Source organism: Pleurodeles waltl, chromosome 11 (assembly GCF_031143425.1).
Source record: "Pleurodeles waltl isolate 20211129_DDA chromosome 11, aPleWal1.hap1.20221129, whole genome shotgun sequence".
Classification (NCBI taxonomy): domain Eukaryota; kingdom Metazoa; phylum Chordata; class Amphibia; order Caudata; family Salamandridae; genus Pleurodeles; species Pleurodeles waltl.
The window spans coordinates 84,970,742-84,996,189 of NC_090450.1; the positions used below are offsets into that span (position 1 = coordinate 84,970,742).

Consider the following 25,448-nt stretch of genomic DNA (forward strand, 5'->3'; position numbering starts at 1 on the left):
CAACCAGAAGAGTCCAGCAGACGTAACGGTATATTGCTTTGAAAAATCTGACATTGCAGGAAAAAGTTACAGAGTAAAACATAGAGAAAAATCGCAGATTTTTTCACCTCAATTTCAATATTTATTTTTTTTCAGTTATTTTCTGTAGGAAACCCTGGTAGGATCTACACAAATTACCCCTTGCTGAATTCAGAATTTTGTCTACTTTTCAGAAATGTTTCGGTTTCTGGGATCCAGAATTGGTTTCATGCCCATTTCTGTCACTGACTGGAAGGAGGCTGAAAGCACAAAAAATCGTAAAAATGGGGTATGTCCCAGTAAAATGGCAAAATTGTGTTGAAAAATCGTGTTTTCTGATTCACGTCTGCCTGTTCCTGAAAGCTGGGAAGCTGGTGATTTTAGCACCGCAATCCCTTTGTTGATGCCATTTTCAGGGGAAAAACCACAAGCCTTCTTCTGCAGCCCCTTTTTCCCATTTTTTTTTTTAAAAAGACGTTTTCACTGTATTTTGGCTAATTTCTTGGCCTCCTTCTGGGGAACCCACAAATTCTGGGTACCTCTAGAATCCCTAGGATGTTGGAAAAAAAGGACGCAAATTTGGCGTGGGTAGCTTATGTGAACAAAAAGTTATGAGGGCCTAAGCGCGAACTGCCCCAAATAGCCAAAAAAAGGCTTGGCACAGGAGGGGGAAAAGGCCTGGCAGTGAAGGGGTTAACGCAAGTAGCAGAACCAATAGTTGAACAAGTAACAGAATCCAGAGACACCACCAGATGTTCCTACAACACGCTCTCATGTCTAATGAGCCAAAGGACGAAAGGATGGTATGGTATAATGGCTCAGCTAAATATCAACTTCAGCAAAACACATTAGACTTACCAACTGCACAGTCACATGTAACTTATATTACACCACAAGCCACGGATATTGCAAAGTGAGGCTCTTCAACAAACAAACCATGATTCCAACCGAAACCACTTCCACCCTCTCATGCAACACCAGAGCATCTTGGGGCACTCTGGCACACATTAGGAGTGGTCTCTAAATTCCAGTGGGCACTGTAACAGGAGCTACCTGACCCATCAGATTCACAAGTTCTTGACTTTTCTTGATTTTTCACATAGAGCTTTCAGCTGCTGAAATCAGCCAAAATCTTCCATGAAAGAGTGTAGGAAAACATACAGGCATCAGTTCAGAAACAACGCTTCTTGCATGTTATTCCCAAATAAACTGTATATTCCCTTTATTTTCCTTGCCCCTGAATTTTCCACAACCCCTGGCAGCCCAAATACTTGTAGTAAAGCGTACCCCAGAGTGCTCAAAATAAGTGCACCCATGCATTTACAGAGAACCAGTGCTGGAAAGTAGGGGGATCCCACCATATCCCGTTTCCGGCAGCTATTTCTGGGATAGATATTAGATCCAGCCAATATGCTGCATTTGTCTTGGTGTTAGTTTTTTTACACTGGGACATAATATAGCGGCGCCCACACGTTGTCTGCATTCCGTGCATGCGGCGAGGGGGGTTTCTGATTATAGATTCCAACTCGGCCCAAAACATGGCCTGATTTAAAGGGCCATCAACCCTCCTTTTGCTCATGTATCATCCTGGCTGACAGCTTTCTGGAGCCTGACACCTAGACCCCAATGCAATGGAAGGAAACAAGGGCACATAGCTTGTTACCACTTCAAAAGTACTTAAGAGAAACTATTGGTGTTAGGTATTTATTATTCAAGTTTCTATGTCAGAGATGTGCTTGTACTGTAACAATCCAAGATTTATCTTGCTTTATGAGAAATTACACAAATATTGTTTTAAATGGCAAGTTCTTTTTATTTATTTTATTGAGCTACTCGTCCCATTGTAGGGTGTCAGAGCGCTTTACATCACACACAGTGGCACAATAAATCATACAAGTGTATAAATCACTGTACATGAAATGTTACATAAGAGAATGATGGTTACAAGATGTAGGACTCACATATCATCCATACTTTTAGACATTATGGGGCAGATTTAAGTGCAGCGCCATTTTCCTTGCTCCCCTTAACACCCCCCTACCGCCACCATGTGTGCACTGTATTCAAAATACGGTACACCAAGGCGCAGGGTAGGGGGAAGTAGCGTCAGAAGTTTTAATGTACTGTTCAGGGCTAGCGCCAAAATGTTGGCGCTAGCCCTGAACAGTACATAGGGGCCCATTATAAATAATGGTGTGCTCCCTTTTAATGCCTGCTCTGAACAGGCATTAAAAATGCCAAAAAAAATGACCCAAAGAAATCTTTTAGATTTCTTTGCGCCATTTATCAGCACCCCTTAATGGGGGCACGTCCCCCCTTCCATACATTATGCCTGGTGCAGGCATAAATTGGCTCAAGGGGTTACAAAGTGGTGCAACGCATGCATTGCACCACTTTGTAAATCTGGCAATGTGTTTTTGCTATAATATCACCATATTAGCGTAAAACAAATGACGCTAGTCTGGTGATATTATGACACAAGGGCTCTTAAATCTGCCCCTATATGTGTAGAGTAAATGGTCAGGAGAAACACAAAGTCAGGATATAAAATGTAAGGCAGTGATTGACTTTTTTTGTACTAACAAGACGTGATTACTTCCTACAGGAACCTTTATATGTAATCTTAGAATACCAAAAGATTGTGGAACACCTTAACCCGTGATTTAAACTTTCCATGCAGCTCCTTGATGCCGATAAATAAATCACTCTGCTATATTAGAAGGCTTGAAAGTTATGAACTGGAACTAACACAATAATCTCAGTGTCAAAAGTAGTAGACCACTTACCTTGCTGAATAAAATATCAATTTGTGATCTTCATTCTACACAATGTGCTTTGCAGTAGGCACATTAACCCCCCATTTAACTTTCAGAGTCAAAATTGTGACTGGACAAAAACAGAACTCTTCCAGAACTGGGTTAACCACCAGTCATTTTACTGCTATTATAAACCGGCCAATTAAATACTCGAGAGCAGATTTACGGTGACATGTGTCATAGTTGCCAATTTCTTTGCAGCAGATTTTTTTAATTAAATGTATGTCAGCTGTCAGACTCTGACAGTTCTTTCCCTCGTGACTCCACCCCTGTCCTCTGCATACACTTGATCCCCAACGTGTGGGTTCCCAGAGTAACTGTTTTCTAATTTCAGCACTGGAGAGAACACACAAACACTAGGAAGCCACACCAGTGGCATAGTAAAAAAAAAAAAAAAAAGAGGTCCACAAAACACAACAGAACATAAGGTAGGAAATTACAATCGAGCTGCATACCTGCCATGACCTCGGGTGACTGGAAGAACTCATCTGGGTGGATGTAGCCACTTTGAGGAAACAGGCACCAGACAATCCTGAAAAGGGCCAGCACTGCCCAGAGCATCTTTGTGGTCTCCATGAGTCAACTATATGAGCCCAAAGTCAGCCCCGCAACATTGGTGTCAATGGTCGATCTCCAGCGCCCTAGGAGAGCGTCACAGGGTTAGTGAAGGCGAAGTAAGCAGAAGGCAAGCAGCTTACTCAGTCAGTTAAAGGAAATGGCGCAATATTCACTTTATTGCATTCCTTGAAGTTGTTTCCTCTTGAAAGGCAATGGCTGGCCGAAATATGGTTCTAATTTGTCGCCAATGTGAGAGAAAGCCTTACTCCAAGAAAATGATTTATTACAAGTTTTCCATATTACAAGAAAAACCCACGTAAGTCAGAGGCCACAAAAAGCTAACAGTTAATTCGACCATAAACTTCACAGAATGCATCCGTTCCAAAACCAAGCAAAATCATGCTCCAAAAACAGAAAGAAAAGTATAGTTTCAAGTCAGGGCGCTCTCACGCATGAAATCCATAGAGTGAGACTGAAAAGAGGTGAAATTAATTTGATTCTGAGCAAGAAAAAACGCTAAACCAGTGGGAAAAACACACTTCTGCAAAATGAAAGCACACCTGAGCCCATCGGAGGTATGTATAAATGAGTTGGTTGGACGCAATGTAATGTCCTTGAGAGTAGCTGCCAGTTTCCAAGGGTGTGGCTTCAAAAAATCAACGCCCAGTGACATCAAGGGGCATATTTATAAGCCCCTACCGCCACCTTGTGCCACATTAGCATCTTTTTTTACGCTAATGTGGCCCAACGAGGCCAAAATCCTAGCGCCATATTTACAAAGTGACACAATGCATGCATTGCGCCACCTTGTAACCCTTTGCGCTACAATATGCCTGCGCCAGGCATAATGTATGCAAAGCGGACGTTCCCCCATTCGGGGGGCTAAAAAAATGGTGCAAAGAAATCTAAGAGATTTCATTGCGTCATTTTGTACAGCACTTTTAACCTCTGCTCAGCGCAGGCATTAAAAGGGGGCTTCCATTATTTATAATGGGCCCCTATTTACTCTGCAGGAGTAGCGCCAACATTTCGGCGCTACTCCTGCAGAGTACATCCATAGGCCCATGAGAAATGATGCTATTGCGCCCTCCACTGCGCCATGGTGCACCGTATTTTAAATACGCCGCACACATGGTGGCAGTAGGGTGGCACTGAGGGGCGCAGGGATAGTGTGGTGCAGCACCACTTTCCATAAATCTGCCCCTAAATTTTAACCCCAAATCTACATTCATGTCGCACACAAAGAGAATGTTGCCATTGTGTTCCAATGAGGCCGGGGCCTTGCTAAGGGATCAACCCCATTGAACGCTTCGTCTTATGAGGGTTAGAATGCACTTTGGATGAGCTCTTGACCCTCTAAGGTGCCCAGTTCACCCATCCGAAGGGCTTCTCAGATAGAGGAGGAAACTTGAGGGCCGAAGGGCAAAGAAACAACGCAGAAGGGACAGAAGAAAGAATAAAATCGAGGAGTGTTAGAGGGGAGGTTCTCTGAAAATCATAATTAAAGCCACATTGTCTTACTGCAAACATGAAACTTAAAATCCCAGTTTGTGGATGATGCACAGATCTCCGGATGCATCTCAGCATTCTGCAGCACACTTAGAAAAACAAAAAAGCCTCTGAGGATTAACACCTTCCTGCACAATAACAATTCTGCCTGTAATGCAGGCATTATTGCACCATTGTGCAAGGGTGTCTGCATTGGTGCTAGACAACAGATTGTGCACCAGCACAAACAGAGAGCAGGAATGTGCCATACATTGGTAAATATGACACATTCCTGCCCTCTCCTTTTCATGCCGTGCAACAAGATGTTGAATGAAAGATTGATAAATCTGTCCATTGGTCTTTACAAAAATTATTGAGACTCTGGAAATCTTAATGGTCGTTTAGCATAGGGTAGGGCTTATGCATCCTTGATGTGTCACTAGGAAATATTTCTTGGATGCATAGCTTATGACCCAACTCTGATAAGAACACTTTCTATATCTTATGGTGCTTTACACAGAAATTTGCCTCCACCATTACACTGTATAAGAGTGACTAATTTGCTTATCCTCATCCCCGCAGTAGCACGTCATTATGTAGCATGATAATCTATCATTGATTTTCAGAAGTTTAAGTTCAACTTTCCCTGGTTGGGTTTCCCACCCCATAATACTTAAACCAATCAAAATAAGTAAAATGAAACCTTGGCTATTGCAGGAATGTGAAGCATTATGTAGTGATGCTAGTTGGGCTTCATCATGCAATCACAAACCCCAAACACTGTCCATGAATTCACACTAATACATCCTTAGCTCAGTCCTTGTAGAGTGGCAAAGAGCAGTCAGGCTTTACTAGAGGAACATATGTTAAGCATTTGAGAGTACCAACATGGACGATAAGCTATAGACATGATTTAAAATCCGACACCAATTATTAATTTAGACACCAAAATTAACTTCATCAGATACATATAACTGGAGTTATGGATTTTAGAAGAAAACATAAATTACAGCAATTCAAAACTGCTGAACCTTTGTACTTCGGTAAATGGGAAAAGGTGATAGTGACAATGGGTCACTTGGAGGTCGAGTTGCATGGATCCCACGGAGGGTAGTGGTGCGGGGGTCACTGGACCAAGCAACAAAATTCAGGTTAATTTTATCTGGCCCGTGAAACCCAGATGCAGAGTTGTCCTGACTGTCCCTGGTGCTGAGAGGGAGTAGCAGGAGGGCTGATTTTACCACTTGCACAGTGCTACGGGGAACAAGATGCAAAAACACAACAACAGGACTGCTGCTGATGTCTGATGCAGGTTGCGTGGAATTCCCTCTAGGTGCAGCATTGAGCTTGGGGGTGAGTTGCCGGTCTGATGACCAACAAGCCTTAGAAGCGATAAGCACAGTGTGAAGTTATTTGGCATCCGGAGGTCCAGAAGAACACAGTAAGAGCCTGAAACTTCATGAAGGCTCGAACTGCAGTTCCCACAATGCATTATACCATCTGGATTTGGGCGATCCCATGGAGGGCCTGATGGGAGTGATTCTTTGGTTTCGGAGAATTGTTTTACCTGCAGTTTGCAGGGGACTAGTGCCACTAGTCCAGGGAAGTCCGAGGGTGCTTCGGGCTACCACAGGGGTCCCTCCGTCTGTGGGAACCGAGATTCAGTCTAGGATGAGTCTCAACCCAGCAGTTCCAGGAGCATTGCCACAGGGACAGAGTATCCCTCTATTGGTTTGTGTGGTTCTCTTGTTGCAGATGCAGGACTTTTCTTTGTCCTCTTTGATGCAAGCAGAGTCAGAACTGAGATTCTGGTGTCTGTGGGGTCCTTTAAATCCTATATTAAGGGTGTTAAAGTTAAAGGTGCAAGTTCCCAATGGGCTACTAGCCCCAGTGGCTAATCCTCCTCTGAGGTGACCACATCCGTGGGGGAGTAGGTCAACATTTACACTTATAACATACTACTTCTGACACTTTTCAAGATGGCAGGAGTCTTTCATAATTGTACAGACCAAATATCCCACCCTAGAGGTGTGAATAGCTTTCTGGTTTGTACACCTCCTGCATATCTAATTTCCCACCTGTCCTGGTGCAAATGTGCCTGGGGCAGGGGGAGATTTATTTTCCCCTTTGGGAGTCAGCCCTGATGTGCATCAGACGCGGAGTAGCCTTTGAAGCTAACCTCCTTGATGTGCCATTTCAGTAGCCATCCTGGAAGAGAGGAAGTGTGGCCTCCTTCCTGCTCAGGTCTTTGTTCCTGACTTGTTCCCACTGCCTGGCAGGAGGTCAGAATCCTTTAGTTTCAGCAGCAAGTGCAGGCTTCCAGCCAAAGCACAGGAAGGCTGAGGCAACCAGATGGACAACTTCTAAGGTAGCCACCTGTGTTTATGCCACATCGCTCTTGGCACGCAAATTGTGTCAGGGGTGATGAGGCAAGTTGTTTTATACCAAACACTACATATCTAGGCAGCACTATAATGGAGCTGGCAACCTCAAGTCTGCTTGGGTGCCAGCCCATGTTATCCTATGGACCATAGTGTCCTTTAATGGTAAAGGGCACTAAAATGACATATAAGCTTGCAATTATATGTCCTCACCCTTCACATAATGCACTCCTCTACCTGGGCTGAGGAGGTCTTCCCTAGGGGTGTCTGACATATATTAAAGATAGTGCTTCGACCTTGTTACACCTAGTGAGGGCAAAGTCAAGTTCATGCAGTTTGCACGGCTCCTGCAACCTGCAATGGCAGGCCTGCTGTCAGTAGTTTACTCAGGTCAAACGGGGTGGAACAACCAGTGCTTCAGGCCCTGGTGACCCCTTTCCCAACCATGCCCTGGGTACCACTGATACCATATACTAGGGACTTATAAGGGGGGACGGGTAAAGTCCTTGCCAATTGGGTTACCAATCTACACATATCAAATTTAGGGAGAGAGCACTGTGGCCTGGTTAGCAGTCTCCAGTGCACTGTCAGAGTCATAAACCGGCAACTAGTAGTCCAAATGAGGGCAAGAATTGGGTGGTTGACCTGCAAAAAGCCTGTTTTCCTACAGCTATGATGTATGGACATCCTGTGAGTGAGAAGAAACTCCCCGAATGTGACAGTGGGTGCGCACTTGTAACTAACTGCTCTCACCCCTTCCCACCTTCGGGCCAGCTATTTAATTATATTGTGTTTTTTGCTGATCGAGAAAGGTAAAGGGAAAGCCAAGGCAGCATACAATGTCCATATCTACCAGATTACTCATTGGAAGAGCTTCTGTTGCATCTCCATCCTCTTGAAAATGCTCCTATCTTTCCATATGTAGGATCGGAGTTTGTGAGAGGTCTCATATGTTTTGTTCAATTTCCTATTCATTTAGGGCTAGAATTGTTGTTATATCATGTAGGAAACATATTGTGTGGGATTTTGAGTTCATCTTGAAGCACAGAGGGAAACAGAATGTCCAATGGATTTGATTTGAATCTTTCTGCATTCCTTCATGATTTCAATCCTTGCACATTCAATTAAATGAATTCGGAGAGATGTCTTGGTGGAGCCGGATGTCACTGTCCTCAATGTTTTTTATTTATTTCTCTTACCATTTCTGAATATTATATACTTTACTATTGAGGAGGATTGTTCTGCTAGGGTGTTTCTTTGACACATCTTTCTCCTGTTTTATGAGGCCTCACAATGCTCTAAGCAGTAGCTCTTCTCCAACTTGGAGCAATATGTCGGAAAAGTGCTCTAGAGAAACTTTTCATGTATTTGTTGTATGCTTGCCGTTAGACTTAGATGGGTACCCTGAAGGGCTCTTAACCCCTTAGCTGCTGGGCCTTTCCCCCCCCAGTGCTGAGCCCTTTTTTGGCTATTTGGGGTAGTTCGCGCTTAGGGCTTCATAACTTTTTGTCCACATAAGCTAACCACGCCAAATTTGCGTCCTTTTTTTCCAACATCCTAGGGATTCTAATGGTACCCAGAGTTTGTGGTTTACCCTGGAGGAGACCAAGAAAATAGCCAAAATACAGTGAAAATTTAGTTTTTTCCAAAAAAATGGGAAAAAAGGGCCGCCGAAGAAGGCTTGTGGTTTTTTCCCTGAAAATGCCATCAAAAAAGGGTTTCTGGTGCTGAAATCACTATCTTCCCACCTTTCAGGAACGGGCAGACTTGAATCAGAAAACCACATTTTCCAACACAAATTTGGCATTTTACTGGGACATACCCCATTTTTACTATTTTTGGTGCTTTCAACCTCCTTCCAGTTAGTGACAGGAATGGGTGTGAAACCAATGCTGGATCCCGGAAAGCTAAACATTTCTGAAAACTAGACAAAATTCTGAATTCAGCAAGGGGTCATTTGTGTAGATCCTACAAGGTTTTCCTACAGAAAATAACAGCTGAAATAAAAAAATATTGAAATTGAGCTGAAAACAACAGCCATTTTTCTTTATGTTTTACTCAGTAACTTTTTCCTGCGATGTCAGATTTCTGAAAGCAATATACCGTTTTGTCTGCTGGACTCTTCTGGTTGCGGGGATATAAAGGGCTTATAGGTTCATCAAGAACCCTAGGTACCCAGAGCCAATAAATGAGGTGCACCCTGCAGTTGGTTTTCATTCTATACTGGGTATACAGCAATTCATTTGCTGAAATATGAGGAGTGAAAAAGAGGTATCAAGAAAACCTTTGCATTTCCAAAATGGGATCAAGATAAGGTTTTGAGGAGCAGTGGTTATTTGCACATCTTTGAATTCCGAGGTGCCCATACTAGCATGTGAATTGCAGGGCATTTCTCAAATAGACGTCTTTTTTACACACTCTCTTATATTTGGAAGGAAAAAATGTAGAGAAAGATAAGGGGCAATAACACTTGTTTTGCTATTCTATGTTCCCCCAAGTCTCCCGATAAAAATGATACCTCACTTGTGTGGGTAGGCCTAGCGCCCGCGACAGGAAATGCCCCAAAACACAACGTGGACACATCCCATTTTTTCACAAAATACAGAGCTGTTTTTTTGCAAAGTGCCTACCTGTAGATTATGGCCTCTAGCTCAGCCGGCACATAGGGAAACCTACCAAACCTGTACATTTTTGAAAACTAGAGACCTAGGGGAATCCAAGATGGGGTGACTCGCGGGGCTCTGACCAGGTTCTGTTACCCAGAATCCTTTGCAAACCTCAAAAAGTGGCTAAAAAAACAAGTTTTCCTCACATTTCGGTGACAGAAAGTTCTGGAATCTGAGAGGAGCCTCAAATTTCCTTCCACCCAGCGTCCCCCCAAGTCTCCCGATAAAAATGATACCTCACTTGTGTGGGTAGGCCTAGCGCCCGCGACAGGAAATGCCCCAAAACACAACGTGGACACATCACAGAAAACAGAGCTGTTTTTTGCAAAGTGCCTACCTGTAGATTTTGGCCTCTAGCTCAGCCGGCACCTAGGGAAACCTACCAAACCTGTACATTTTTGAAAACTAGAGACCTAGGGGAATCCAAGATGGGGTGACTCGCGGGGCTCTGACCAGGTTCTGTTACCCAGAATCCATTGCAAACCTCAAAAAGTGGCTAAAAAAACAAGTTTTCCTCACATTTCGGTGACACAAAGTTCTGGAATCGGAGAGGAGCCTCAAATTTCCTTCCACCCAGCGTCCCCCCAAGTCTCCTGATAAAAATGATACCTCACTTGTGTGGGTAGGCCTAGCGCCTGCGACAGGAAATGCCCCAAAACACAACGTGGACACATCACAGAAAACAGAGCTGTTTTTTGCAAAGTGCCTACCTGTAGATTTTGGCCTCTAGCTCAGCCGGCACCTAGGGAAACCTACCAAACCTGTACATTTTTTAAAACTAGAGACCTAGGGGAATCCAAGATGGGGTGACTCGCGGGGCTCTGACCAGGTTCTGTTACCCAGAATCCTTTGCAAACCTCAAAAAGTGGCTAAAAAAACAAGTTTTCCTCACATTTCGGTGACAGAAAGACCTGGAATCTGAGAGGAGCCTCAAATTTCCTTCCACCCAGCGTCCCCCCAAGTCTCCCGATAAAAATGATACCTCACTTGTGTGGGTAGGCCTAGCGCCCGCGACAGGAAATGCCCCAAAACACAACGTGGACACATCACAGAAAACAGAGCTGTTTTTTGCAAAGTGCCTACCTGTAGATTTTGGCCTCTAGCTCAGCCGGCACCTAGGGAAACCTACCAAACCTGTACATTTTTGAAAACTAGAGACCTAGGGGAATCTAAGATGGGGTGACTCGCGGGGCTCTGACCAGGTTCTGTTACCCAGAATCCTTTGCAAACCTCAAAAAGTGGTTAAAAAAACAAGTTTTCCTCACATTTCGGTGACAGAAAGTTCTGGAATCGGAGAGGAGCCTCAAATTTCCTTCCACCCAGCGTCCCCCCAAGTCTCCCGATAAAAATGATACCTCACTTGTGTGGGTAGGCCTAGCGCCCGCGACAGGAAATGCCCCAAAACACAACGTGGACACATCACAGAAAACAGAGCTGTTTTTTGCAAAGTGCCTACCTGTAGATTTTGGCCTCTAGCTCAGCCGGCACCTAGGGAAACCTGCCAAACCTGTACATTTTTGAAAACTAGAGACCTAGGGGAATCTAAGATGGGGTGACTCGCGGGTCTCTGACCAGGTTCTGTTACCCAGAATCCTTTGCAAACCTCAAAAAGTGGCTAAAAAAACAAGTTTTCCTCACATTTCGGTGACAGAAAGTTCTGGAATCGGAGAGGAGCCTCAAATTTCCTTCCACCCAGCGTCCCCCCAAGTCTCCCGATACAAATGATACCTCACTTGTGTGGGTAGGCCTAGCGCCCGCGACAGGAAATGCCCCAAAACACAACGTGGACACATCACAGAAAACAGAGCTGTTTTTTGCAAAGTGCCTACCTGTAGATTTTGGCCTCTAGCTCAGCCGGCACCTAGGGAAACCTACCAAACCTGTGCATTTCTGAAAACTAGAGACCTAGGGGAATCCAAGGAGGGGTGACTTGCGGGGCTCGGACCAGGTTCTGTTACCCATAATCCTTTGCAAACCTCAAAAAGTGGCTAAAAAAACAAGTTTTCCTCACATTTCGGTGACAGAAAGTTCTGGAATCTGAGAGGAGCCACAAATTTCCTTCCACCCAGCGTTCCCCCAAGCCTCCCGATAAAAATGATACCTCACTTGTGTGGTTAGGCCTGGTGCCTGCGACAGGAATAGATCACACAACGGTCAATGTTGGTCCTTACGTGAGGCAGCTGTTGACCCTGGGGTGATCCATTCCTGACACAGACACTAGGTGTAGGCACTCAAGTGGGGTAGTGTTTTTATCAGGACAGGTGAGGAGTCACTGGGTGGTAGGAATATTGTGGATCCCAGCATATTCCTGTAGTTTGTGTGACAGAAATGCGAGAAAAATTGAGTTTTTTTTCAACATTTCAGCTTTGCAGGGTATTCTGGGTAAGAAAACTTTGGGGAAGCCACACAAGTCACACCTCTGTGGACTCCCCCGAATGTCTAGTTTCCAGAAATGTTTGGGTTTAGTGTGTTTCTCTATATGGCCGCCGAATCCAGGACCAAAAACACAGGTGCCTGCCTTACAAAACCAGTTTGTTTTGCCATGGATAATTTTGATGTCTCCACAATATGATTTGGGTGGTGGAATTTGGGGCTGAACTAAATTGGGGAGCTCCCAAGAGAGCACTCTCTCTCTGCTTGCCGCCGCATTCACCTGCTCTCTGGGTTGGCCTAACCCACTATTACCCAGTTGCACAAACAGCTTGCGAAGGGACAGCAGGACTGTCCTCATCACCTCCCTCATAATGTACTGGAAGAGGAGTTATCGAATGGGACTCCTCTGACTGAAAAATCACTCCCAGAGTCTGCGCCATTGTCCTATCCCTCAGATGCTGTCTCAGTATCTGATGTCTCAGTCTCTGATCCTATGTCAGAGCGGTCCTCTATAACCCGAGTGCAGGCAGCAGTCATCCATCAAGATGCCATCTCTGCTATTGGCTAAACTGTTGCTCTAAAACACTAGCCTACGTAGACAGTCACAAAATCGATGGTGTGTGAGATACGTGCAACAGTAGAGGCCACCTTACCTGCGCTTCTTCCCTCAATCAGCACGTACTTTCAAGACACTCAAAAAACACCTTGTCACATACCATTCCTCACAGTCTTTAGCACCTCCTGCGCCCAGTCCAACAATCATTATTGGTGCTCCCACTCCCTCCTCCTCGGATTCCCTCATTACCACCCAGCAAAAGTGCCCTTCATCTCTCCATAGACTTTGCTAATGTACTCAGCTATTTACATAAAATACAGATTTGCTCTTTGCAGTAGGCATATAAACCTTCTGCGCTTCTTTATGGCACTAAAACTGCCACTAGACAAGTCGGACCCTTTTCCCCCCAGGGAAACCACACACATATTGACAAAAGTGATATATATATGACAGCCAATCACCTGAAACTCAACTCAAGCAAAACCGAAATAATCCTCTTTGGCCCACACAAAAACACCTGGGACCCCTCATGGTGGCCCACCACGCTAGGCCCTGCACCCACCCCCGCCAACCACGCACGCAACCTCAGCATCATCCTAGACTCCTCCCTCTCGATGACCCAACAAATCAACGCTCTCACCTCCTCATGCTTCAACACACTCCGTATACTGAAAAACATTCAAATGGATCCCCACAGAGACCAGAAAAACTGTCACTCACGCACACATCAGCAGCAGGCTTGATTACAGAAACGCCCTCTACGCCGGCACCACTCTAGAACTCAAGCGCAAACTACACGCATCTAGAACTCAGCAGCACGACTCATCCTCGACCTCCGCCGACACGAACACATCTCTCCACACCTCAAATCCCTCCACTGGCTCCCCATTGACAAAAGGATCACCTTCAAGATCCTCATCCTCGCACACAAATCACTCCACAACACAGGCCCTGCCTACCTCAACGAGAGTCACCTTCCACCCCCCCACACGAAACGTCCGCTCAGCTGACCTCTCTCTCTCCTCTGTCCCCCGCATCAAACACACCACCACCGGGGGCAGATCCTTCTCCTACCTTGCACCCAAAACCTGGAACGCCCTCACAACCCACCTTCGCAAGACCCAAAACCTACTTCTTTTCAGGAAGGGCCTCAAAACCTGGCTTTTCGAACAGTGAACCTCCCAGCCCCTTTCCCTCCCCCCGCCCCCCCCAAGCGCCTTGAGACCCTCACAGGTGAGTAGCACACTTTATAAATCTCTTTGGTATATATAGATCTACCTCTATATATATATATATATCTATGTACATACATATATCTATAGATATATCCATGTACATAGATATATCTATCTACATAGATATATAAATATAGATCTATATATAGATCTATTTTTTTCAGTTGTTGTATGGTTTCCTTGGGGGCCAAAATGGCCCCCAGGGAAACCCTACAACATCTAAAAAAGAAAATGCCCCCACAGGGGGTCACCCTGCCCACGGGCGACCCCCTGTCATTTTTTTTAAAAAAAACAATCCCCTGGGGGGGGGGGGGAAGCGATCGCGCACCCCCCCCCCCCCAGGGGGCACCTACCTTTTTTTTATTTATTAATTATGCCCCCGGGGGGGGCGGCCCGTTTTCCGAGGGGGCCGCCCCCCCAAAGTGAAATCCCTGGCGTCTAGTGCTGTGCTGCGATCGGGGGGGCCAGAAACAGTTTGAGAAGGCCTCGTAAGAAAGGGGAGAGTCTCCCCTTTCTTACGAGGCCTTTTCAAAGTGTTTCCTGGCCCCCCGATCGCAGCTGTGCTGCGATCGGGGGGCCAGGAAACCTGAAAGTGTTTCCTGGCCCTCGATCGCAGCACAGCTGCGACCGGGGGCCAGGAAACACTTTCAGGAAGGCCTCGTAAGAAAGGGGAGTGTCTCCCCTTTCTTACGAGGCCTTCCCGAACGTGGGAAAGGCCGTTTTCCCCATCAAAGCAGGAAGCGGCCGCAAGGCTGCTTCCTGCTTTGATGGGGAAAACACCTTTGCAACGTCAGCGCGCCGCGAGGCGCGCTGACGTCACAAAGGGGCGGGTGGGGGGCGGGGGGAGACACGGAAGCTTCCGTGTCTCCCGGGGGGGGGGGGGTTTAAAAAAAAAAAAAAATCCTCGGGTGCGACGCACCCGAGGATTTATTGATACCCTTCCTGGTGTCGGCCACTGGTCGTGACCCGCACCAGGGAGGGTGTGTGGGCGTCGGCCAGTGGCCGACGCCCGCAACGAAGAGGTTAAGCAGTAGCTTCACATAAGCCCCTGCAGCCCCTGGGGTGCGGGGAGCCCCTGAGCACCAGGAGCCCCTCACCAAAAGTGGTAGGTGGTGGGCCATGGAAGAGGCCCCCCATGTATTTTGCGGGGGGGCTCAAGTTTCATTACAGCACTGCTCTTGAGTTCTGGCAGATGGACAGAAGAGGGCCAGCAAGTGGCTTTTATTGTTTCTTAGGGCCAAGAAGGTCTGAGATCTTGGAGGGTCCCATACACCAAGTTGCTTGCTGAATTAAGACACATTTTTGCATTTTCCCAGATATCTTATGACAGCACATCTAGTAAACAGAATATCATAGTAAACAGAGTATCACAGGATATCGTTCATGAGAAATTGAATCAATCAAAGGAGCTACTGACCTGGATATCCTTCAATTTTTCTATTCAAAATGAGGAAATGACAGGACAGATTTTAAACAAGTGCTGCAGAGTACATTAGTTAACCACTGATCTGTCCAGTGAGTGCTTAACTTAGGAATTCAGTGAAAATCGTATTTGGCGCCTGACAGGTGGAACTAATAGGCCAACAAAGGGCTCCAGGGAACGCTGAGGGGCTGTGAGGGCCAGAAGGGCAGTGCGTTGGGACTGAGGGTCATAAAGCATGCCCACGATCTGCGGAACAGCTGGTAGTTTGCAGGAGTGCCAGAGAAGATTGAATGAAATCTTGAGGGCCTAGGCTGGCTGAACATACATTCACGGGAGGGCTACCAGCGGGGCCCAGAGACAATGCTCACAGGGCAGCAATGCGGAGCCCCGGCAAATGAAAGAAATCTGAGACTGGTCCCTTTCAACTCTCTTTTCACGGCCTTCCCCACAATGAAATTGGCTTTTTTTTAAAGTTCTTTTTATCGAATTTTGCAAAATCCACCTCATTTACAATGTGATTGCAACCTTCTCGGTAGTGTACACAGGTACAAGACATCTCTAATAAACTATTCAGTGTATTCCTGCACCTCTGCATTGCTGACTGTTCCCTGGTCAATTGTCCTTTCAGATTAGCATTCCTTCTCAACATTTTCGCCTGTGGACTGACAGTGGCTAAATTTAACACGTTCAAATTCGTACTTACAATATTTCTAAAGGAAAAATGTGTTTCTAAAGCTAAGCTTAGGAACACTTATTCTGTGATGCAACCCTTGTCATCCCAGCGAACTTGTGAACAAACTCAGGCCTCTTACAGCCATCTCTGTACAATGTGTACAGGCTGCAAGAGTGACATTGAGAGGTTCCAGTCTTCCCCTACTTGGAGTTCCTATCTGGCTGACTTCAGGTTGAAGGGGGAGTGTGAGAAGGAGACAAAGGGGTTAAAATGATGACGGGTAAGACCATGGGGAGGTTGAGGAGGAGAACCAGGACAAGAGGCATTAGGTGAAGGGCCACCAGCTGAATGAGAACCAGGAGGACCTGGAGAACATGGACTAGTAAGAGCAGAAGAAGGGTCAGCATGACAAGAAAAGACTAGTGGAGATGGGCCAGGACCACCAGAAAGACTAAGAACATCGGGACCCGGAGGATCTCCGGTCCTGGACTAGTTGCACCAAGATCATGATGACTGGCAGAACCAGGACTGGGTAGAGGACCCTGAGGAGGGTCCGGAGGACCTGAAGAAGGATGAGGAGGACCTGAAGAACTAACAGTTCTGGGATAACAAGGAGATGGAGGACCAGGGAAATCAATATCAGGAAAGCATGGAAAACCAGGACCACTGGAAGACAAGGATTTGCAGAATATTCATTAAGATCAGCACGACTATGACCGGGGAGACCTGTACCAAGATGACCAGGAAGCTGTCCACACATGCATGAAAGAGAGCCAGAATGCAAAGGATCTGCATGACGATCTGGATTAGTAGGAATAGAATTGATTCTAGACCACATGTATTAGGACATACATTAAGGAATGCCCTTAGATAGATATATTGCAAGCTTCAAGTAAACAGTTCTTATTTATGTGTCATAGGCCACACCCAGTTTAAAGACCCCTGCAGTATTTTCGGCATACCTAAAGCACTGTACTGAGAGTAGACAAACAGGATCTGAGGGCCATTAGGGATGGTTAAAGGTATCCAAGAGCTATCTGGAACACTCAGAGAGGCTGCAGTTCCTGCAAATCTCACGGGCTCTATTCACTTACAGAGTGGGGTTCATTATTGCTTCCAAGCAGCCCTGTGTTGTGTGTGAAGACTTCGGCCATTTCTGGCTTCTTAGTCAACCACACAAAAAATCATGAGATGTGTAATTTTGAATTGTACAGTTAAATTATGGATGCAAAATCTTGGATTATAAAGTGCTGCTGGTTGAAAAACAAGTGATGGAAGCTAAGCTAATAGACAACAGTGGGCCCTAAGGTCTATCACCTGGGAGTGTTGCAGGCAGAGCAGAGGTGCTCTGAAGGACAACATAGGTTTTATGCTTCTTGTCCAGTGGTTTGAGGGCACAAAGAGATAGCCTGGACCACCGAAATGTGACTAGTGGCTAGTAGAGATTGGAACATGGGTGATGAGGGTAATGTGGTTTTCAGAACAATTGGAGAAAAACTGTAGAGTTTTTTTCAGCATCTGAAATCTACCAAGGTGGTCTAAAACAAAGGAAGTCGAAAGGGCATTAGACACCAGTAAATATTGGGTTCAGTGCCAAAGCAGGGGCTCTGGCGGATGGATCTGCGGCTCACGGAAACAGCATTTAGGCTCATCAGGCCAACAACGGGACGCAGAAACAATTATAAAGATTTGATCAATTAGTTTAGAGTTATGTAAACATACAACAATACCATGGTCTATACAAAGCTTATTGAATGACTAATGCAAGATCAAGTAACATTAAAATACCTAGGGCCTGATATATACTTTTTTAGCGCCGCATTTGCAGCATTTTTTGACGCAAAATCCGCGCAAACGTACAAAATATAATTGCATTTTGTAAGTTTGCGCCACTTTTGCGTCAAACAATTACGTAACTGCGGCGGTAAAAAAGTATAAATCAGGCCCCTAGTGTACTTCAGTAAGACTATAACTATGTGCGGGTGTACTGTAATGGGAGAAAAACTAGGCGCTCTGGCTAATGAGGTGAATATCAAATAAGAACAAATCCTCTGACGGTGCACCACTGAAGGACCCCACCCCTGAGCCCTAAATGTGTGCTGGCACACACCTTTAAATCATTAACCACAAGAGGCACTCGTTATAATAACATAATTTGACAAAATTTGAAAACAAAGTACTCTGGAGTCAGTATTCTAGAAACAAAACAATATTCCATGTATTTCTGGAAAAAATAAGATAAACTTCAACGCATATTTCAATATCCTGAAATTGAATATCAATATCCAAGTCCACTTCCATGAAGATTAAAGAAAATTGTCATGTGTGTTGCTCCAATCTTATTACATGACCAAAAATCAAAGTCCACATTTCTTCAGTCGATATTCAGTAACGTTCTCCATATGTATCATGTGATTATGTCATCAATGCCGATTTCGACCTGACATCCAACCTTACAGCCAACACGTGTTTCGTCTGGAAATTTCCCAATGACTTTGTCAGGGCTAAAAGTTACAAATTCCATATTTTAGCGATAACTCAAATATTGAACGTAAATACTCCTTGTTAGTATGCCCAAATATATTCTGCTTACCAAGCATGCCTGTCCTGATGTTGGTATCTTCCGAATTGTGAACGCGATCAAGAACTTCAAAAAAATATCAAAAAAATATAAAGCTGCTTCCCGAACGCGAGTACGCGTCAGGCTCCTGGATATTACTTCCACCAGCTTTATATTTTTGTATATTTTTTTTAAGTTCTTGATGGCGTTCACAATTCGGAAGATACCAACATCAGGACAGGCATGCTTGGTAAGCAGAATATATTTGGGCATACTAACAAGGAGTATTTACGTTCAATATTTGAGGTGTCGCTAAAATTCTGAATTTGTAACTTTTAGCCCTGACGAAGTCATTGGGAAATTTCCGGACAAAACATGTGTTGGCTGTAAGGTTAGATGTCAGGTCGAAATCGGCATTGATGACATAAACACATGATACATATGGAGAACGTTACTGAATATCGACTGAAGAAATGTGGACTTTGATTTTTGGTCATGTAATAAGATTGGAGCAGCACACATGACAATTTTCTTTAATCTTCATGGAAGTGGACTTGGCTATTGATATTCAATTTCAGGATATTGAAATAAGCGTGGAAGTTTATCTTATTTGTTCCAGAAATACATGGAATATTGTTTTGTTTCTAGAATACTGACTCCAGAGTACTTTGTTTTCAAATTTTGTCAAATTATGTTATTATAACGAGTGCCTCTTGTGCTTAATACTTCATTAAGACACAACCTCTGCCTCTCTGTTAGTCTGACACAACAGCCCAAATGAACCACTGGGAAAGAACTTGAAATTTGATGGCTGAATGGAGGGGATCTCAGATATATGTGGCCTTACCGACAGTGGCTTCAATAAGGGGTCTGTGGCTAAAGAGGTACTACACTGAAGTCAGGGGATAACAAGAAGAGATATTATTTAATTAAACTCTGGATTGTTTATCTAATTAATCCCACGAGAACTGTAAAAATAGAAAACCCGCACAGCTTAACAAGGTGTGAAGTCAGCACTTTATAGAAAGTATATTAAAACGTATATTTTCATGAGGGAGTGTTTTTCAGCAGACAGCTCTACAAAGGGTTCTGAAACTGTGTGGAACAACAAATAAAAGAATACAAGAGATTTAAAAGAAAATTACAAAAGATAAGTCCTCCAGCATGAAGTTTAACTACTTATCGGAATAAATGGGTTTCAGACTCGTGACATGTTTAGATGTTTTTTGCTTGCATATTAATCTCCTGCCTCTATATTTATTCACATTTATCTTTGTGTGTTGTGCATTGTGTGTGGACACATTTGAGCTATTGGGAACACAATCCACTCTCTCTCTTGTTTGTCTCACAATTCACCCCTGTATCCTTCTCTTCCCTCTCCTTCACCATTCACACCATTGTCTTTCTCCTCTTTCCTGTTATCCTACTCTCTCCCCAACCTTTCCTTCCCCGCTCCCTATTATTCATCCTCTGTGAGTGTTGTTTTGGTCCCCTTCATTTCCCTGTCACTGCTTGCTCCCTTGTCCTACTTCTCCCCATACTACAAATGCCATAATGTGAAGAAAAATGGACTGGAACATCTCCTCACGGCTGGCGTAGGGCGATCCCTGGTCACTGACCAGTGCCTCCTCCTCACCGGCCTCTCCTTTCATCCCCTTTTCTCTAGCCTTCTCTGTATAAATCATTACATTTTCTCCGCCTCCATCATTGTCCTTCTCCATCTCTTTCCCTCCTCCCTACCTTCTTTTCCCTGCCTGACCATCCCCTCTCTCTGTGGAAAGCAGATATTTGATACTATATGACCAGTGGCTATGCAAATAAAAAACACATTAGCTGGGACAGTAAATATTTAGCCAACCATCAGGGGAAAAGTGAAAATCCTTTGCTAAGTATCAAGCCATAGGTTAAAAGGCAGATATTTTGTACTACTTAGCTGCTAAACAAGCAAATAGTAAAGCTTCACTTAAATAGCATTGATTCTATAGAATACACCCATCCACCATGTAAACAGAAAAAGTGCTCTACTTTTGCCTGGGTGTTGAAAAATAATACCAAATCTTTTATAGTACTGGGCCAATAAATAAAAAGGTGAAGTGTCTCTAGTGTTTGCTTGACCCCAGCCAAATAGTGCAGAATCTATGTTACTTGGTCAACTTCTACTGAAACAGTATTAAAAGTACCCTTCTACTAATGCTAATACTCTGCTGGCCTCAGAGTTCACCTACCGGATATTAACGCAATGCAACTCTTCAAATGGCCATCTCACTCCTGCCGGCCTCTGCCTCCCAACACTTGGACATGCTCTCTTCCAACCTCTGCTCTCAGTTGCATCACTGCTGGTCCTATAAGTCCCTCATCTGGTCCTCTGGAACCCACTTCCTGGAACCTCTTTTGTCCCTCATCTGGTCCTCTGGAAACCCTTCCTGGAACCTCTTTTGTCCCTCATCTTGTCCTCTGGAACCCACTTCCTGGAACCTCTTTTGTCCCTCATCTGGTCCTCTGGAACCCACTTCATGGAACCTCTTTTGTCCCTCATCTGGTCCTCTGGAACCCACTTCCTGGAACCTCTTTTGCTGGTGTCTCAGAAGCTTAGCACCCCTCCTCTTCTGGCTCTCTCCAGGTGCTCTGCCTTTAACCCACCAGACCTCTGAACCCGCGTCTGTCGGCCCTCTGATGTTCGCCTTTGCAAGCCTTCATATCTTAGTGTCTCCCTAAACTTGAGAGAAAAGTAAAGTCATTACATCTTAAATGCCTACTGGCTCCAGTTTGTATTGTATGCACATTGACCGCGACCACAAAAGCACTCACACCAACTCTCCAGGCCTACCTGTTGCCAACGGCGGTATTTGCCTGGGACCGCTGTAGTCCTAGTTGAAGGACTTTTACCATGAGTTAAAGGTAACTACCATAATGTTTATCATTTCTAGTTGGTGATGTCTATTCCTTGGCGAATCACTGATTTTTTAATCACCCATACTTTTTGTACCCTTCCAGATTTAGTCACCTGATTTCCATTTCCATTCTGAAATCTTTGTTTTAAGTGTTTTTTTTTCAGTTTTTCACATTGACGGTACACTTTCACTTTTCACCACCCAATTCCCCACTTCATTATGTTTCAAAATTTCTCTTCTTTTACTGAATCAGTGAGCAGCCCTTGTTCCACAAACCCCCGCCTGTTTTGATAGATTAAATTGACAAAATCTTCTGGGACCATTTTTTTTTATTTTATGTAACTTTCTTTTGACAGCTTCTGTCTCCTTCAATCTATGTTTCTGTTCTGATGAGGACCAATAACCCAGAAGAGTCGAAACTCCATTGTTTTGGATTATTCCTTTCGCTCTCATGATAATTGTGATTGGAGTGTTTACATCTGAACTGTGTTTTTAATTGTTTACTGTCTGATCACCTGAGCACTTTATGGAGCACCTTCTCTCTCCTCCCTCGGGTCCCGTGTATTCTTTCCGACACGTTCCTTCCTCTCGCTCGGGTCCCGTGTCTTCTTTCCTGTACGTTCCCTTCTCTCGCTCAGGTCCCGCGTCTTCTTTCTTACGCCTTCTCTCTACTCCCTCGTGTCCGTGTCTTCTTTCCGACATGTTCCCTCCTCTTGCTCGGGTCCCATATCTTCTTTCCTGTGTGTTCCCTCCTCTCGCTCAGGTCCTGCGTCTTCCTTCCTGTGCGTCCCCTCCTCTCGCTTGGGTCCCGTGTATTCTTTCCGACACGTTCCTTCCTCTCGCTCGGGTCCCATATCTTCTTTCCTGTGTGTTTCCTCCTCTCGCTCGGGTCCCGCGTCTTCCTTCCTGTGCGTCCCCTCCTCTCGCTTGGGTCCCGTGTATTCTTTCCTGTGTGTTTCCTTCTCTCGCTCAGGTCCCGCGTCTTCTTTCTTACGCCTTCTCTCTACTCCCTCGGGTCTGTGTCTTCTTTCCGACACGTTCCCTCCTCTTGCTCGGGTCCAGTATCTTCTTTCCTGTGTGTTCCTTCCTCTCGCTCAGGTCCTGCGTCTTCCTTCCTGTGCGTCCCCTCCTCTCGCTTGGGTCCCACGTATTCTTTCCGACACGTTCCTTCCTCTCGCTCGGGTCCCATGTCTTCTTTCCTGTGTGTTTCCTCCTCTCACTCGGGTCCCGTGTCTTCTTTCCTGTGCGTTCCCTTCTCTCGCTCAGGTCCCGCGTCTTCTTTCTTACGCCTTCTCTCTACTCCCTCGGGTCTGTGTCTTCTTTCCGACACGTTCCCTCCTCCTGCTCGGGTCCAGTATCTTCTTTCCTGTGTGTTCCTTCCTCTCGCTCAGGTCCTGCGTCTTCCTTCCTGTGCGTCCCCTCCTCTCGCGCGGGTCCCACGTATTCTTTCCGACACGTTCCCTCCTCTTGCTCGGGTCCAATGTCTTCTTTCCTGTGCGTTCCCTTCTCTCGCTCAGGTCCCGCGTCTTCTTTCTTGCGCATTCTCTCTCCTCCCTTGGGTCCCGCGTCTTCTCTCCAGTGCGTTCTCTCTCTTCCCTTGGGTCCCACGTCTTTTCTACAGCATGTTCTCTCTCTTTCCTCGGGCCCGCGTCTTCCTTCATTTCTTCTCCTGGTCCCCACTGCCCGCTTCTTCCGGCCGGCCTAGAAGCAGTTCTCCCTTTGGGCAGAGCTGCTCGTCTGCTTGCTAGCTCACTTTTTGTAGCACAGGCTGACCAACGATAATCTCAGGTTTAGTTTTATTGCAACCCATCATGTTCATCTCCCCAGTACCTCCCCCTTCAATTTAGGTAGGGTCTAAAGGCCAAGCAAGGCTGGATCAAAGGCAGAACATTAGATTTTTACTAAGGTTTTACACAGACACTTGTGAGCAGTGCAAAGCACTGTGTCAATTTCCTTTGCCATGGTAGAACCCGAGTGTGCCGCACAAACTTACACAGTGCCCCGCCAATGCCCACGCTACGCTGAGTAAATCTGAGCCATGTTTCTTGTCACCTTAGAAGGCCAATCCACAAAATAATGGTAGGAAGAGGAGCAACAATGGAGACAGTGAGTATTAATTTTGTATCAAACTGTTGATAATAGGTGTTAATTGTTGCCTGATTTCTCCTGCAGGGTACTTCTCTTAAAGCATTTACATTTGTTTTAAAATTGATGTCTTAATCCTGTGGTTTTCACTGTTGTGCTTGGAATATAACCGCCCAATAAACATTACTGCTGACTTTTCAGATTGATTCGCAGGGCAACCCAACCCCAAGATGGCTTTGTCCTTGTTGTCTCAAGAGCTCAATAGACTTTAACTACCCGTGTGAACTCACAGCCTGAGTAGCCTACCACTCCCCTCACATTGTCCTATATTTGTACTATTTCTATCCAAGATAGTAAAGGAGAGCCTATGTAAGTGAAAGTACTGGTAGATTTATCTTTGACAACTTGGAATAAAGTCTGGACCGACCCACACAGAGGCCCATATTTATACTTTGTTTGTGCCGGATTTGCATCATTTTCTATATGCAAATCCGGCGCAAGCTTAACTCCATATTTATATTTTGGCACTGGCCATATCTATCGCCAAGATATTGGAGTTTAAGTCATTTTTTGCCTGTAGAGAACTACCTTGCGTCAATGAAATGCAAGGTAGGCGTTCCCAGGCAAAAAATGACTCAAAGACCCTAGCGCCTTGTTCACATAAAAATCACGCACAGGAGGAGGAGGGCCTTATATAATGGCGCTAAGCATGCTTAGCGCCATTATTTAACGCCTGGGTATGGGCAGGCGTTAGGGGACCACTGGGCCTTTTTTCATGGTCAGAGACCATGGAAACAGCCCACAGGTGCCCTTCCCACCCCCACCCACCTACACACACACATGGAGGACACCTAAAGATGGGGGGACCAATCCCAGGTAAGTCCAGGTAGGTATTTATTTTTTTTCACAGTGCCATGGGGGCCTAACTTGGGCCCCACTACATCGCACTGTGCCCAATGGCCATTGGGTTGGGGGGCATGACTCCTGTCTTTACTAAGACAGGAGTCATGTCCATGGGGATTGTGCGTCAAAAAAATGACGCTAGTCAGGTTAGAGTAATTTTTTTTACTCTAACCTGACTAGCGCCATTCTTTCACGCACAACCTTCAGTTTTCCCTATGCCTCCCCTATCCGGTTAGCGTCATGTATTTTGACGCTAACCAGGCCTTAGCGCCGGCTAGCACAATTTCATAAATATGGCGCCTGGCCGGCATCTTGGAATGGCGCTATACTTTTTCACACAAATCTGCGCTAACGCAGTTTTGCACAAAAAACTATAAATCTGGGCCATAGTCTGTAGTCTATAGCTCTGAAGATGTTTATCGTCTGATCCGATGGTGATGATGATGATGAGGATAGTGTAGTCCCTTTGAGGCAGGTGGAACTAAGTTGACTGTCTACATATGAAGAACACTCCCTTGTATCCAACCACCTCTGGAGAAGGTACTGTACTGAGCCAATCTATCCTTACTGGTGGCATTTCAAATGTATATGTTCCTCTACAGAGGTATTTTCCTCAGTTGGTGTAGCATAAAGATAAATGCCATGGCATTATATTGTTGATATGTTAATAACAAGAGAATTACACAATGAAAGGTACTGCTTTTATGCATAATGATGTCACTATTCACTGTTCTCTTTGCAGACTGGGATCACATTTGTTCATCTCTTGACAACAGTAGACTATAATGCTTAAGTCCTTTCCTCTGAAGCCCTATCATACTA

General features: G+C 45.1%; 1 protein-coding gene across 4 annotated transcripts in view; it reads right to left on the bottom strand.

Moving 5' to 3' along the window:
- Positions 1-25,448, bottom strand: part of PIGZ (phosphatidylinositol glycan anchor biosynthesis class Z) — a 127,524-nt gene that overhangs the window by 36,789 nt on the left and 65,287 nt on the right. For 2 of the 4 annotated variants that reach the window (XM_069213141.1, XM_069213140.1), the window contains exon 2: positions 3,290-3,475. The exons of the other annotated variants lie outside the window; for them this stretch is intronic. In XM_069213141.1, the coding sequence (XP_069069242.1) occupies positions 3,290-3,410 (121 nt within the window). In that variant the 5' untranslated portion in view covers positions 3,411-3,475. The remainder of the gene's footprint in view (positions 1-3,289; positions 3,476-25,448) is intronic. 4 annotated transcript variants of the gene reach the window in all.